Source organism: Dicentrarchus labrax, unplaced genomic scaffold (assembly GCF_905237075.1).
Source record: "Dicentrarchus labrax unplaced genomic scaffold, dlabrax2021, whole genome shotgun sequence".
Classification (NCBI taxonomy): domain Eukaryota; kingdom Metazoa; phylum Chordata; class Actinopteri; family Moronidae; genus Dicentrarchus; species Dicentrarchus labrax.
In genome coordinates this window covers 3,725,944-3,742,106 of record NW_026136723.1, presented here as the reverse complement: position 1 = coordinate 3,742,106, position 16,163 = coordinate 3,725,944, and the positions used below count along the sequence as shown (strand labels likewise).

Genomic DNA, 16,163 nt, shown 5'->3' with positions numbered 1-16,163 from the left:
CTCCTCCTCCTTCTTCTCCCTCTCCTTCCTCTCTTCTTCCTCTTCCTCTTCCTCTTCCTCCTCCTCCTCCTCCTCTTCCCCCTCCTCCTCCTCCAGCCTGCTCTGGTCTGCCTCCTCTTCCTCAGTGGGTGCAGCAGCATTGGGTCCTGACTGTGAGACAGAGACAGAATAATGACTGATACTGTTGATATATTGATTAAACTTCAGCTCGGGATCGTGTGGCGCTCACTCACCGACCCGGCGGCCGCCGTCAGGCAGCGCTGCTTTCTCACCAGGCGCTTGTACTTCCTCCGGAGGATGAAGACCTCCTCCTCCAGCTTACGCTTTTTCTGTCTCAGGCTTTTTTTCTTCTCACGCCAACTTTCCAGCTGCTTCCCACACTCAGGGTTAGTGCACATGGGCTCCTCCTCCTCCTCCTCCAGGTCTAGAGTGGTTATCATGGATGTGGATGGATTTGTGGCACTCAGGGCAGCCAGCAGAGTCACAGTTCTTTCCCTCCTGGCCACGTCCATGTGGCTCTCCACCTCGCCCGGGCTCAGCTCAAGGCGGCTGTCCGGCAGGTGCTTGTCCAGTCTCGTACTTCTGTACGTACACCCCGAGACCGGACAGGCTGCGTCCCTGATGTTAACATGCTTCGTGGCGCGGTTCAGCAGCCGCCTCCTCTCCTGCAGGTTGGTCACGCCGTGAGATTTGCGGAGGTGACTCGACAGCGCCGAATACATGCTGCAGCACAGAGGGCAGGAGGGAGTCCTCTGCGGAGGAGTCATGTCTGAAGGAAAAACATCATAATACAGATTATACACAGACGGCTGCGGGGGGGGCGGATCCTGGTCTAACTACTGAGTTTGTAATGAAATCAGCTCTCTGGTCGGCATCGTAGTCCCGTGGTTCCCAACCTCAGGGTCTTAATGTTTAATTATTATTATTATTATCATTTAAGATCGTGAACAGGAGAAATATTCACAGAGATTAAACAACGACCCGCCTTACTGAACAAGCAGACTATGAAGTAATCGTTAATAATAAAGAAAATATCATTCAGATGAAGATTTAAATAAAAAGTTCCTAAAATTATTAAGAAAACTAAAATATTTACATATATATGTATAATACTTTACAGTTTATTAATCCGTTTACTCAGCGACAGACAGGAGATTGTGTATAAACCTCTCTTATTGTGTAATGATCCAACTTCCTGCAGTGATTGAGTTCATTGATCAGCTGTTCCCTGCTGTTATTGGTACTGATCAATATGAGATATATTGGTGTCAGTTCATAAAAACGATTCTGTTTCAGAAGCTGCTCTTTAAGTAAATCACAATAATAATAATAATAATAAAGGTTATAACGAGGCTGAGTGAGCTAACAGCGGCTAACAGGCTAACAGCAGCTAACAGGCTAACAGCAGCTAACAGGCTAACGTTAGCTTAGCATAGAGTGTGAGGAAACAGCAGCAGAAAGGAAACCAACCTGCTCTCTGCAGCTTTATCTCAGCGGGTAAAACAACATCCAGCAGTTTGCGATGGAAACTAAACTCTGACGCTTTTCTACAAACCACTTCACTGTTTTCATCCAGCGGGAAAACAACGACCACTTCCGGCTCCGGAGCGGAAGTGATCGTTGGTACGGCGGCCCGTACGGTCCGTATTACAGCGGAGGTAGATTCGCTCTTTGGCTGTTCACGTAAATATTGTTGTCAGTGTTTTTACTGCTGCTGCAATTAAACATTAATAATCTCATTAATATAATAATTCAAAGAGCAGTTAGTAAGAGCGCGAGAGAGCCGAGCTGCACCGGAAGCTCTGACGTCACCCACAAAGCTACAGAAGTTAGCTTAGCATGCTAGCTGTAAACAGAGCGGAGCTTAGCAACACAGCGCTAGTCAGAGTGACTGTTTGATGGAGAGCAAACAGTGTTTTTGACGGAGTTTGTGTGATTGTGTGAAAATGTGTAAAGTCCAAATGCTGAGAGCGTTGGTGAAGCAGCGACTAACTGCGGCTGCTGAAGAGATATTTGGGCTGTTTGAAAGAACGATAGCAGAGTACGAGGAGGAACTTTGTCGTTCAAAAGAGGAGAACGAGCGACAACGGAAACTACTGGACGCTGTTTTCAACCCTCAACTTCGGTTACACAGAGCAGGTTGGTTCACTGTACTGCTTCTTCTCTCACTGTTCACACTCTGAGCTGACCACATGGCGGCGCTGTTCGTAGCTTTACGGTAACAGAGCTGACAGGGTTAAATGTCTCTGTTGTTTGTTTGTTTGTTTGTTTGTTTCTCACATTCTGGAGGATAACAGTTGATGGCTTTGTGATGGAGGACTGTACAGTAACCATCACATGGGTTCACACAGGTTTGTGTCACTATAAATATTAACATTATTATGTGAATTCTTTTGGATCAGTAACAAAAAATGTTTTGTCACAGATTTTATTTTTTGAACACTAGAACGACCAAAGCGGCCATACTGACTTTCCAATAAAGCTTTTAATTCCTGTCTTCATGTTATGACGTCATCGCCCTTAAAACAAGCACAAAAGAAAGATTGCCCCGACAGGTGCTACCTCTCTGTAGCACTCACCATGTGAATAGACATGCAAAAAAGTTAGGAAACGTCAAAGCTTTATACCGTTTAGTACAGCCCTGTTTGTAAATAAGTTCAATAATCAATACAAAATCTAAAAATAAATGAATCTATAATGTTCCGATAGGTAAAAATAAAGATCAGGACACAACATTTTAATTCAAATTAATGTGAAAATGTATTTTCCAGCCTAATTGATAAATATTCTCTTATTTTCTTTGTACAATAAAAACAAATCTTATGATACAAAAACAAAAACATTACCTATATACATTTGAATACATTGTAAAAGCTTTCATGGACACGTATGCAGCACAGTGTTTCCTCTATGTTGATTTTGGCGCGGCGGCCCGCCACTGTAAAATTTCTGCCGCCGCGGTATCAGCAATGGGGCAGACGCACAACCTAGTCACGGGCAGTGTTCGGACAGGCCTGCCCCCACTGCTAAAAAAAATCCTAGAGGAAACACTGCAGCACAATACAGTACACACAAAAACAGGCTAAGAAAAATCATGAACATTAGCTAAACAAGAAAACGAACTGCCTTAGAACGATTAGTTTCAGTGAACAAAAAATATTAACAAACAAAATCAGATTAACACGTTTTCCTCCAAGTGGGCTCATTTGAACGGCGCAAACACCCCGCATCATTCACTGACGCTTACGCACAGTCCACACAGGTAAAGACTGCCTTTCGTGTGCAGCTCCCACACACTACTTTGTGACATTTGGCACATGTCTACTTGGTTTTATTTTTTTTGCAGTTCCTCCTTACTTGACACTGCCTTCTTCTCTCCATCTGCTGCTGCTCCTGCCCGGGTGCTGACTCTCGCACCACCAGTTGTGTGGCTTTTGATCTCATGTGGTCAGTGCGAAGTTTGCTCGCCAGTCGCGTGATGAAGTCCCTCCACGAAACTTGCTCATTCGTGCACTTCTTGTACAATATGTGCCTGTTGATTGCAGCCAGGTCGAGGATGTTATAGAAAACAGCTACTGGCCATCTACGGGAGGGTGCTTTCACTGAGTATTTTCTAGCCATTTGATCTAGAACGTCTACTCCTACCTTGGTTTCGTTGTAGTATGTGACCGTCTCTGGCCACTTGTGATGCCAACAGCTGTGTGGACAGTGCTGAGGATGCAGACATTCCTTTTTTTTTGCACTGATACACAGTCAGTTTTGAATCGCCACTTTTCAGCACCTCTGTGCTGAACAGTGGCCTTTGCACTTTTACACCAGGGGGGACCTCTCGTCTGCTCTTGTTTACCGTGCCAACCAAGCTGGTTTTCTTGGCCTAAAGTGCCTTGGCCAGTTCAGAGGAAGTAAAAAAAAAAAATGTCGGTGGTGACGTTTATTCCCTTCCCCAGGTATGGGTAGACCATTTTCAGCACCACAAATCTGTCCCAAACATCACTCATAAGGGCAAACTTGTTTTCTCGCAGGCGTGCGCGTCGGGTTTCCCTTCTGTTGAAACACAGGAATCGCATGATTTCCTGAAACCTGTTTCGGGATATGGTCTCCTTGAAAAAAGCGCAGCCCCACTCGGCTGACCAAAAGCTTGCCAAATCTATTCCTTTTCCACCTTGTGCGCCACGAATGTAAATTAGACTAGAGAATTAGGCTTTTAGCTCTTCAACTGTCATGTCCCATATTTTGTCCTCCTTGACTCGGTGGGCCTCAGCCACGGTGCAGTCCCTGATGTGTTTCAGCATGCCATCATCCACCAAACACAAAAAGGCTGTAAGGGCAGCGTGCGCTGTGGGGCCTGCTGCTTCTGTTCTTACATTTTGGCATTGTCGCTTTCCTCTGTCTTCACCCAACTCTATATAGGTCCACACTGTGCCGTCTTTCGCCGTTTCACGCTTCTCGGCTGAAAGTGGGTTTATTGGGCCAGCTTCCTCATCTTGTGGCGCACTGAGTTGTCTTGGCAATGCAGGCACATCTGATGGATCAGGATTTTGCACTATTGCCAAAAAAAAGAACAGACTAATTACTTTATTAGTTATTAGTTTTATTAGTGAAATCACAATCTTGTTAGGACTAATATTAGCCTATATGATTTCTACTTCTACGGCCTGACAATATAGTATAATACTAATAATAGCAATAGAATAATAATAATGAAAAGGTGTGTGCCTGACATAAAAATGTGAATAAATGGAACGGTCGTCAGGAAAGGTGGGTCGGTAACAGCGGTGGGTTCGTGAGGGGAAAAATAATATAACAACCATTTTCGATAGCAGATCTGATCGGTATAGCCTACCTTCGATGGTTAGAGAGGGATAACTTTACTTTTAAGTACAACTATTATCAATAATAGCCTGGCTAGTCTGCCTTGCAAAGTATCAAGAGAAACATACTTGGAATATTATCCGATGGAACAAGGTCAGTTCCAGGATCGGAGATGTCCAGCTGGCTCTTTTTTCAACGGTGGAATCAATTAATTATCTGAATCACTCTCAGAGCTGGATGAACTGTCCAGGGACCAAGAGACATCGCTGTCCCTATCCTCCATCAGACTCCTCATCGTCAAGCCTCTGAAGCATGGCTAAAGCCTCTGTGGCTGTCATTCTTCTTTTTGATGAGATTTTGTTAACTCAAATGTATAACTTATAGCGTTGGAATAGTGTAAACAAAAAAGGACAGAAAAAACAGATCGTTGCTATGCAACGGGGACACTCATTACCAATGGCGGGAAATGTTGCGGACTTTAATATGATATCTATAATGCATGCGGTCAAAAATGACCGCCATGGCCATTCTAGGTAGAAATAGTCAGAACTGTTTTATGTTTTGTGATTTTAATAAAATAACAGTGTCAGAATAAAATATACACATATTTAGGAAAAGTCAAAGTCCTACAGCCACATTTATTTTATTTTAACAAAGTTATTACACTGTAAAATTTAAAAACGGTCAAAATGACTGCCTTGGTAGTTCTAGTGTTAAATTGAAGCTACTGCGATTTGTATATTTGTAATTTCGATAATATTTAGATACAATTAAATTTTATTTGTATAGCACCAATTTATAACAGAAGTTATCTCAGGACACTTTTCAAATAGAGCAGGTCTAGACCGAACTCTTTATAACATTATTTACAGAGACCCAACAGTACCACCATGAGCAAGCACTTGGCGACAAGGGCAAGGAAACACTGCCTGTTAAAAGGCAGAAACCTAGGACAGATCCTTCGGCTCTAGGTGGCTGAGAGAGAGAGAGAGAGACAGAGAGAGACAGACAGACAGGTGGACAGCAACAACAGTAGCAACAACTACACTAATAGTAGTGCCTGATGATGATGAACATGAAGAAGATGATGACAACAGCAACGATGGGGGACAATGAGCAGTGACAACAGCAACAACAGTAACTGTAGCTATAGTAATACTTATAATAATAATAACAATAATATCAGTGATATTGGCAATGGCAATCTAGCAGGACCATGGCAGGAGGCTCCACCAGGATCGATAAGAACCTGCTAGACGAGAAAGCACAAGAACTCCGGGGAAGAAGTGAAGTTAGTAACATGCATTAATGGAACATGAATGAGTGCAGAAAGAGAGAGGAAGAGAGTAGCTCAGTGCATCATGGGAAATCCCCCGATAGTCTAGGCCTATAGCAGCATAACTAAGGGATGGTTCAGGACTCACCTGATCCAGCCCTAACTATAAGCTTTATCAAAGAGGAATGTCTTAAGCCTACTCTTGAATGTGGAGAGGGTGTCTGCCTCCCGAACCACAACTGGAAGCTGGTTCCACAGGAGAGGAGCTTGGTAACTGAAGGCTCTGGCTCCTGTTCTACTTTTAGAGACTATAGGAACCACAAGTAGCCCAGCATTCAGAGAACGTAATGTTCTAGAGGGGTAATAGGGTACTATGAGCTCTTTAAGATATGAAGGGGCCTGACCATGAAGAGCTTTATAGGTGAGGAGGAGGATTTTAAATTCTATTCTACATTTTACAGGGAGCCAATGCAGAGAAGCTAGTACAGGAGAGATGTGATCTCTTTTTCTAGTTCCTGTCAGTACTCGTGCTGCAGCGTTCTGAATTAATTGGAGCGTTTTAATGGACTTATTGGGGCAACCTGATAGTAAAGAGTTGCAGTAATCCAGCCTTAAAGTAACAAATGCATGGATTAGTTTTTCTGCATCTGTCTGTGATAGGATGTGTCTAATTTTTGTAATATTACATAAATGAAAGAAGGCAGTCCTAGAGGTCTGCTTTATGTGGGAGTTAAATGACAAATCCTGATCAAAGATAACTCCAAGATTCCTGACAGTGGTGCTAGAGGCCAAGGTAATGCCATCTAGAGTAACTATATCTTTAGACAGTGAGTGTCTAAGGTTTTTGGGGCCAAGTACAAGAATTTCAGTTTAACATCAGAAATTATGAAAAAAAGAAAAGAAATATATGTATGCTACGGTATATCAGTTTAAGAAATAAATAATAATGAGTAATGATAATGTAATTGAGAGCTGAATTCTTATTATCCTTATAAAATTATTATCAAAAAGGATTAGTTAACAACATTAGTTAGCAACATTAACCAAAGTATTGCACATTAACCAGAGTGCTGCACATTAACCAGAGTGCTGCACATTAACCAGAGTGCTGCACATTAACCAGAGTGTTGCACATTAGGGTTAGTTCAGTACCTCTTTTTCCTCTTTGTTTAGGTTTGCTCTCTTTAGGCTCTGGTGTCTGTGCTGATCAACCTGACATGTTTACTGGGGAATATTACAGAATACAAACACTAAAGTAGTAACAGGACTTATTTTTTGTTCTTACACAGAGAGAATAAAGTACCCAATTAAATGTAATGTTTGTTTGTTTGTTTGTTTGTTTGTTTGTGTGTCATGGTTTCCTGCAGACGTCCAGCAGCTGTTGGCGAGTAAAGAAGAGGTTCCCCCTGATCAGAGACCCGCTTTGGACCAGGAGGTTCAGACTCAGCCCCCAGTCTTCAAAAAGCAACAGGAGGAAGAGCAGCTTCAAGGGCTGGAGGCAGCTGATATCACAGAGTTCACATTCACTCCTGCCCCTGTGAAGAGTGAAGGTGAAGAGAAACCTCAGTCCTCACAGCTTCATCGAAGACAAACAGAACGGATAAAAACAGAAGCTGATGAGGAGGACTGTGGAGGACGACCGGCTCCGACCAGGAACTCAGATCCAGATACTCATTTACAACCTGATACTGATGAGATGACAGAAGACCTGTTTGAACCTGAGACTGGAGTCTGTAATGATGATAAAACCACCAGAGAAGCTCCTTTTGTTTTAAACTGTATGAAAAACTACAGATATAGTTCTTGTGAGAAATCATTTCCTTGCGTTGTGTGCGGGAAACAATTTAACAAAAACTCAAAGATGCAGATACACATGAGAACACACACAGGGGAAAAACCGTTCAGTTGCTCATTGTGTTTTAAAAAGTTCAGTCAAAAATCAGGTCTGGACTACCACTTGAAAACTCACACAGCAGAGAAACCATTCAGTTGCTCGGTTTGTGGTAAAACCTTTGGCCAGAAGGCTTATCTGCATAAGCACATGAAATGCCATACAGGAGTAAAACCTTACAGCTGTCCATTTTGTAATAAATGTTTTTTACGTTGTGAACATTTACAGTCACACATGAGAACGCACACAGGAGAGAAACCATTCCGCTGCAGCCTTTGTGACAAAAGATTCAGTTGGCGTTGTCAGCTGAAAACACACAAGTGTGTTGGTAAGTCCTCACAGCTTCGTGGACTCTGGACCAGACAGGAGGGAGAGCAGCTTCAAGGACTGCAGGAGGCTGAGATCACCGAGTTCATAATCACTCCTGTCCCTGTGAAAAGTGAAGATGAAGAGAAACCTCAGTCCTCACAGCTTCATCAAAAACTGACTGAACAGATAAAAACAGAAGCTGACTATGGAGGACCTGAACCAGCCAGGAATTCAGGTAGTCTTGAGTCACATGGATGGACCAACTGGCCAATCCATGGACAGTTCTTGTGATGTCATCCAGCTGTTGATCCACAAGTCTTTAATTTAGTAGAAACTTACAGGAAAATCCACATAAGGACATAACTTTAGAGTAATGCTTTTATGGACCATGCTAGGGCTGCACCGAATGGTTCAAAGGTTCATTCACAAGGTTGACATTCAGATTTTAAATCAAAATATCAAATATTCTGTTTACACCCAGTATTTCTGGTATTACCCGGTATTTTTAATATTTTTTGTAGAATGAGATTCCAGCTGTGGCTGCATGTCTGGTAGATGCTACTTAGCAAAGAGTCAGCTGTGTACTCAGCCTCCAGAGGATCCACCAGCATCAGTATCCACAGCAGAGACTCAATATCAGAAACATGGATATGTACCGAAAACAGGACGGTCAACCATCCTGCAGATCCTGCTGCTCAACATCAGCAGAACCGAGGAGCCGATTTTTGATTTAAAAAGCCACGTTAGCTTCTCTGTTAGCTTTATGTTTAATAAGCAGGAATCATTTTCTTCCATTAGATGTATTAAGTATATTTATAAATACAATTTAGAGGTACTTTAAATACTTCTTCTCCACCATCTGTCAGAGGGAAACATTGTAATTATAAACATTGTAATTTCCATTCCACTATATTAATACCTTCAGATAAATGGTGTATTATAGATTACTGTAAATTACACAGTAAAAATCCATCTGCAACATTTAAAGGTCCAGTGTACAGAATTCAGTGGCATCTAGCGGTGTAGTCGCTTACCCAATATAATACATTTAATGTTTGATGTTTTGTACTTTTAGACTTTTAATTCTAACATTTTTACGGTGTAGTTTATAATAATGAATTAATTCTTAATGCATCTCTCTCTGTTCATATTTGTAATTTCCTGTATATATTTAATCCTCAACCCGTCAGCGTATTATTTTGTATCCTGAGTTTTATTGTTTTTATGTAAGTTGGAGCATCGTTAGGACACTGTTTCCAGTCATTGTTCGTGACCTGACTGTAAACTGTGTTGATTTGTTCGGTCCATTCTCAGGACTTTCACTGCCTCGTTTGAGTGCAGTTCACTGTTGAGAGGTTTCGTTCAGGTGCATTTTACAAATAACATTAAATGAATGAATCCAAAATTCTTCTTCACGTAACTTCTTAGATATGTTTCTCTCATTATCTGTTCAGTACAGTGCTGCAGTAGAAAGCTTTTATAAAAATTAATTATTTACTGAAACTTTCACTGTATCCTGACAGAAGTACATGAAACAGGTAATCTGTGGAAAAACCAGGTTCCTCCTCCGACTCCTTTTTAATCCACCACAGCTGAATGAAAACAACCAATCAGACCCGCGAATCAAAGTTACCTACTGCAGCTTTAATGAACATAATGTCTTCCAGGACAACAGCTGATCAATAGATCAGCGCATTATACAAACATTGTGTGTTGCCCTTACACATGCTGTATAACTGTCAGCATTCGTAGTGGGGAGTATTTCATTAATAAATGGTCCTCTGCTGCCACCCTCAGGAATGTCACAGTAACAGCGGGAGAAATAAACAGCCTGTTTATTGGCTGATAGAACAACTCTGCTTCTGTTAACATACAATCAAATATATAAATACATAAATAATAAATAACTAATGGTGAGAAAGGCTAACCAATCAAACAGCATGTCAGATTAGTATGGTCTTCCCTTTTTCACTGATTGGCTGATTATAGTTCATATTCACTGACTGTGAGAACCACAGGGTGTACACCGTATTCCTTATAAAATAATATAACACGTTTTTTTAATCTTAAATTTCATGAGGAGGAAGCATTCACTGTGTTCAGTGTTAGCTTGAAATCAGCGACATATTTCTACAGTTTCCCTGGTAATGGTTGGGACAGAAGACTAACTTTTGCCAAAAATATATAGGCTGACAGGCGAGCTGTGGTTGTTTCATTTAAATCTGGCAAACTGGACACTGCTTCAACAACACTAGTTGGCGCTAGTGTGCTAACTTGGACCATTACGCACTAATATCAAACCCACTGCTAAAAATCTGGGTATCACTTTTGACCAGTATATGACCTTTGACCTTCATGTTACAAAACTTGTCCAGTCCTGTTTCCTGCAGCTACAAAATATAGCAAAAATCTAAAGTTTCCTGTCCTCCAGTGATCTTGAACAATTAATTAATTAAAATCTTTGCAGTTTTAGCCCCAACATTGTGGAATAGTCTTCCCCAATCACTCAGATTCACTCAATCTGTGGACTGTTTTAATCCTCTACAGACCTTTTTATAGATTTATCCTTCCCTCTTGTTTTATCTTCCTTATCTTTGTATTTATATGCTCCATGTTTGTTTGATTGGGTTTGGTGATACCCTTATGTTTATTTGTTGTTTGTAAAGCACTTTGGATCTCTGTGTCAAAAAGGTGCTATATAAATAAAGCTTTACTTCCTTACTTACTTACCAGTCTGAGGACAACCGGCGTCTGTCAGCTCTCACTTTGATGGTTCACGGTGAAGTGGTACACAGAAATACCTCAAACTAAATCAACGGGGAGTCTTAACATATTTTAGCAGAAATAAAGTTAATAATATTACTGTTAAGTTGCTGAGAAGGGTGAGGCTTCTCATTCCAAAGCAAAAAAATAATTGTTTGGATTCTTTTTATGTTGAGCACATAATGTATTTAACAACCAGCAGTTTTAGACACATTTCATTCCCAAACAAAATATGGCTTTGCTCATGTTTAATTTAATTTGAGGGAATTGTTTAAGCTGTTTTTATGTCAGCTAGTGCTATCATAGGCCCCACATTAGTTCTTGAAACCGGCCCCCAGAAGCTAAAGGCTGCCCCTGAAAGAGCTTCTTGAACAACCAACACTGTAAATCCAGTCTGTTCATACACTGAAAGTAAATTACACAACTCAATGAATCTACATTTAAATCAAACATTTCTATTGCTTCATTGTTAGACCACAAAGGTCCTTAAAGGACAAAATCTGGAGCTGAAACTAAATGCTAGAAGTTAACAAAAACAAGAACTCACATTTCAGCTAATTATATTGAGTAAAAGTTTAACATTCAATTAGAGGTGGCCAAATAATATCGTCATTGTTGTTTTGACGATGTGCAAATTTCCATTATCGAGTATTTAAATTACTTTGTCAAAAACATTTAAATGCACGTGGAAACTCCTCCCATCCATTAATACACGGTGCAGCAACACTCTCTACAGCATGGCAGGATTCAGTCACATGACTAGTGGGCCTACGTGATCACATGACCTCTCACTAGCATCCTCCTTGCAACAGTTTAGCAGCGCGTTGTGATGGTAGAGAGAAAATGCAAACACCTCCAGTCCCTGAAGCTCCCGGTACTTCAGATGATTCAGTGCCGATACAAATCCTATGAGCTCCAGCGTTCAGAGCGCTAATCGGTCCGTGTATGTTTTGGTCATTGGATTTTCCTTTCAGAAACGGGGATTAAAAACAGAAAACGAGTGGTTATTTGATTTTCGTTTTAAAATACAAAAATTAAAATTGAAATACAAGGCGTTTTTCTTTTTCATGGTCAGAAAGGGATGAGTGAAATTTAAAAAATGATTCGATTTTCATTTTCTATTTCATATAACAAAAAAATAAAATCACTAGAAAACAGAAACGGAAAAAAGGCCTGTTGTTTCATATTCTGAGACCGGATGTTGTCATTTACAGGACGGTGCTGTGTAGAAGAAACAGTAGACTAGTAGACTGCGGTCAATCCAGCCGTGAGTCCGATCTCCGTGGTCAAATCAGCCGCACTTAAATTTAGAGTGTACAAGTATTCTCAGCATTATGGTAAATGCGGAGAAACAGCGTATTTACTTCCGGTTTTCAAAATAAAGGTATTTAGAACAGTAAGCTATAATTAAAATATGTTACATTAAAGTGTTTCATGCGCCCATAATGAATAAAAAACACTTTATATCAAGTATCTTTACTGCACCAGTGTGGAGAAATGCCAAAATAAAAGCCTCATATTTATGCCTCCAGAGAGCATATTTGACCATATTTGAGGTACTGTAAAAACATATTGCTCAGTGTTTCCTGGCTACTGACTTTTACACATATGAGACTACAAGCATACTTAATATCAAGCATTTTTACTCCACCAATTTGGAGAAATTCAACAATAAAAGTCCATATTTGTACCTCCAAGTGGTATTTTCATATATTTGAGCTACTGTAAAAACATATTGCTCAATAATTCCTGGCTATGGATGGTATATTTGACTTCTGCACATCTAAGACTACAAGTATACTTAATATCAAGCATTTTTACTGCACCAATGTGGAGAAATTTAAGAATAAAAGTCCCATATTTATGCCTCCAGATTCCATATTTTCTTATATTTGAGCTACTGTAAAAACATATTGCTCAATATTTCCAGGCTATGGGTGAAGCATTTTCATTATACTTCAATAATGATGCAGTAATCATGACAAAATTTCACACAAATGTTTAATAACATTTTATAAAAAAATTATAATATAAAGACTAAACACTAAACACAAAATCCTACACAATTCTAACTTGTTTACTTTTACAAAAATTTATGAACTTTTCCAGAGTCCATTATATTATATTATGAACAGTTTTAAATAGATAATTCGTCTAGATGATGTGGTATGATAGTGGTTAGACACAGAAGGGCTTTAACAATGAAAGGTTGGAAGTTTTAGTCTTATTATAATTAATATTATAATCTGCAGAAGAAGCACCCGGTCCACGTTGTCAACGTATAAATCACAGCAATAAATACTTCACATAACATTGAAAATAAAATGCACTGATGAGAAGTAGACAGGATCGGGTGAATAAGATTTTATTTCTGCAAAGGGAAAGCATCTCTTCAAATAAAAAATTACCTGCAACTATTTTGATAATCAACTTATAGCTTCAGTCATTAAAACAAAAATGATTATTTTGACATTAATCTGAATCTGTTTGGGTTTTGGATCTTTGGGACATTTCACAATAATAGTTGGCAGATAATTCAATAAGGTTAAAACTCTTCAGCTTAACTTCCTGCCACTGCTGTCAAGAACAACATCAATCATTTCTTCAGTGTGTGAAGTGCGTTTCAGATTTCTCTTTTGTTTCTCTCCATTATGGGGCTGAAGACAACTACCACCATTGGGAAAAACAGCGGGTGCGCCTGTGGAGTGAGGCAACATGCACAACCAGGCGATCAAATATAATGAACATGATAAAGGTGTTGAAGCAGAGGTCAAGCTCTTGATGAGTAAAGTGCAGCTCCATTTCAAAGAGGAGGATGGCTGAGGTTATTTTAACCCCACTACAGGTAGCTTGCTAACCTATTTACTGGCATAGTAAACAGCATTAAAACAGAAAGGAAGTTTTAAAGTAGTGAGGCCTGCTAGAGATCGCTAGAAAAACGTGACATATGGTTCAAGAAATGAGTGCACACATACCACAGGAAGACCGTGGTTTCTCTTAGCGCTGTGTATTGGCAAGAATCTGACAATACGTATCCATGATTCAATGTGTTGTGATGTATTGCAATTACATTTTTAAAAAATAAAATTTTAGGAAAACTGTCATAGTATAAAGAACACACCTTCATATGCAGGAAATCTGAGTGAAAAACTTTACTTTTTTAATACCAGAACAGTGAGATGTAACATCACAGCCTCAGTGTACAGTTACAGAAGTTTAGAGATTTGGTACAATATCACAAAATAAAATATTCCAATGTTTTCTTACAGCCTTAGTTTTTCTAGTGACACATCTCGGTGTGATGGCCCACTATGGCGTTTCATTTGAGGCCTCACCGACACACTGATGGTATTTAAGCTCTGTATACCAAGCAAAGCCTTTGTCGCAGGCATTGCAGGTGTATTGCTTTTCCACAGTGTGGATGACCATGTGAGATTGCATACTTGCCTTATGTGCATATTTTTTACCACAAACTGGGCAACCGAATGGTTTCTCTCCTGTGTGAGTTCTCATATGTATCTTCAGATGGGACTTGTAAAGACATTCTAGACCACAGACTGAACAAAAGAACGTGGCTCTCTTTCCTGCATGAAACTTCATGTGGATCTTCAAATGGTGAACGTGGCGAAATCTTCTACCACACTCAGAGCAGCCATGTGGTTTCCTGCTACTTTCCTGCGGTTTCCTGTCGTCTTTCCAAAAGTCACTGTCAGTACTGTTATCACTCTCAGGTTCAAGAGACTCTGAAGCTTTATCATCCGAACAGCTCAACACTTGATTGCCAGGATCGCATCCTGTAACACTTTCAGAGATTTCATCATTATTCAGAGAGTTTAAACCTGACGGACGTTCTCGGGTCTCCTTCCAAAAGTCACTGTCAACACTGTTGTCAGTGTCTCCATCAGCTTCTGTTTCCATCTGTTCAGTTTGTCTTTGATGAAGCTGTGAGGATGGAGGTTTCTCTTCATCATCATCATCATCTTCACTCTTCACAGGGACAGGAGTGAATGTGAACCCTTGAAGCTGCTCTCCCTCCTGACTGATCCCGACTTCCTCCTGTTCCTCTTTAATGTGTGGGGGCTCTGGGTCCTCCTGCTTTACCCCCCTGTGGACCGCCATATGTTCACTCAGACTTCCTCTTTCTGTAAAGTTTTCCTCACATATTAAGCAACTGAATGATTTCTCTCCTGTATGATTTCTTAAGCGGATCTTCAGAAGGGGATTGTTGTACAAAGTTTCACCGGACTTAGCAGTATTACATGTTGTATCATTGTGAGAGACTTCTCCACCCTCCTTCCAATCATCATCACTGACTTCAGTCTCAGATTCATAAGAGTCTTTGTCATAAGTATCAGGTGTTAAATGTGTATCTGGATCTGATGTCTGGGCTGGTTCTAGTCCTCCACAGTCCTCTCCATCATCTGTGTCCATCTGTCCACGTGAGCTGCCGGCTAGAGGCTCTGACTCTCTGTTTATCTCACACGACTGACGACCAGCACACTGATGGTAATTGAGCTGATAAATGTGAGCGAATCCTCTGTCACAAACACTACAGCTGTAGATTTTCTGCTTTGCGTGAACCTCCATATGTTTTGTCAGATATCTTCTCCAAGCGAATTCTTTACCACAAATTGAGCAACTAAACTGTGTTTGTCTCGTATGGATTCTCATGTGTTTAATTAAAGACTCACTGTCAATAAAACCTGTGTTACAAACTGAACAGTGCAAAGGCTTTTCCCCTGTGTGACACGTCATGTGAAAACTTAAATTTTCACGCTTTGCAAATGTTTTACCACAAACTGAGCAACTAAATTGTTTCTCTCCTGCATGACTTCTCATGTGTACCTGCAGATGGTGCTTACGACCAAATTCTTTACCACACTGAGAGCAGCTGAATGACTTGTTGGCAGTCATTTGTTCCACAGTTTGGCTTTGATGAACACATTCATGGCTTATGAGCTCTGACTCCAAAGTGAATGCTTTCTCACAAACAATGCAACTGAGTATTTTCTCTCCTATGTGGACAGATATGTGTCTTGTCAGGTGTCCTCCTGTCACAAATTCTTTCTCACAAAATAAGCAACTGAATTTTTTCTCTCCCGTATGACATTT

General features: G+C 40.4%; 5 protein-coding genes across 8 annotated transcripts in view; 3 read left to right on the top strand and 2 right to left on the bottom strand.

Annotated features, from left to right (window-relative positions):
- Positions 1-16,163, bottom strand: part of LOC127358010 (gastrula zinc finger protein XlCGF57.1-like) — a 91,576-nt gene that overhangs the window by 21,826 nt on the left and 53,587 nt on the right. The gene's annotated exons all lie outside the window — the stretch shown is intronic.
- Positions 1-16,163, top strand: part of LOC127358022 (zinc finger protein 391-like) — a 70,293-nt gene that overhangs the window by 29,656 nt on the left and 24,474 nt on the right. The window lies entirely within an intron of this gene.
- Positions 1-16,163, bottom strand: part of LOC127357971 (zinc finger protein 665-like) — a 145,085-nt gene that overhangs the window by 123,593 nt on the left and 5,329 nt on the right.
- Positions 1,640-16,163, top strand: part of LOC127357998 (oocyte zinc finger protein XlCOF22-like) — a 32,950-nt gene continuing 18,426 nt past the window's right edge. For both annotated transcript variants that reach the window (XR_007882333.1, XM_051390753.1), the window contains exon 1: positions 1,640-2,139. Coding sequence is in view for 1 of the 2 variants with exons in the window: in XM_051390753.1 (XP_051246713.1) it covers positions 1,947-2,139 (193 nt within the window). In the remaining variant the exon portion in view is untranslated. The remainder of the gene's footprint in view (positions 2,140-16,163) is intronic.
- Positions 2,174-9,693, top strand: LOC127358045 (zinc finger protein 226-like). The gene is made up of 2 exons (XM_051390925.1): positions 2,174-2,351; positions 7,456-9,693. Exons 1-2 carry the CDS (start codon positions 2,312-2,314, stop codon positions 8,577-8,579), a joined length of 1,164 nt encoding a protein of 387 aa, XP_051246885.1. The 5' UTR covers positions 2,174-2,311; the 3' UTR covers positions 8,580-9,693.

Excerpts from the sequence above, each read along its gene's own strand:
- LOC127358045 (XM_051390925.1), top strand. The coding sequence starts at position 2,312 with ATGGAGGACTGTACAGTAACCATCACATGGGTTCACACAG. Across the intron at positions 2,352-7,455 it reads CATCACATGGGTTCACACAG|ACGTCCAGCAGCTGTTGGCG; the intron begins GTTTGTGTCACT and ends GGTTTCCTGCAG.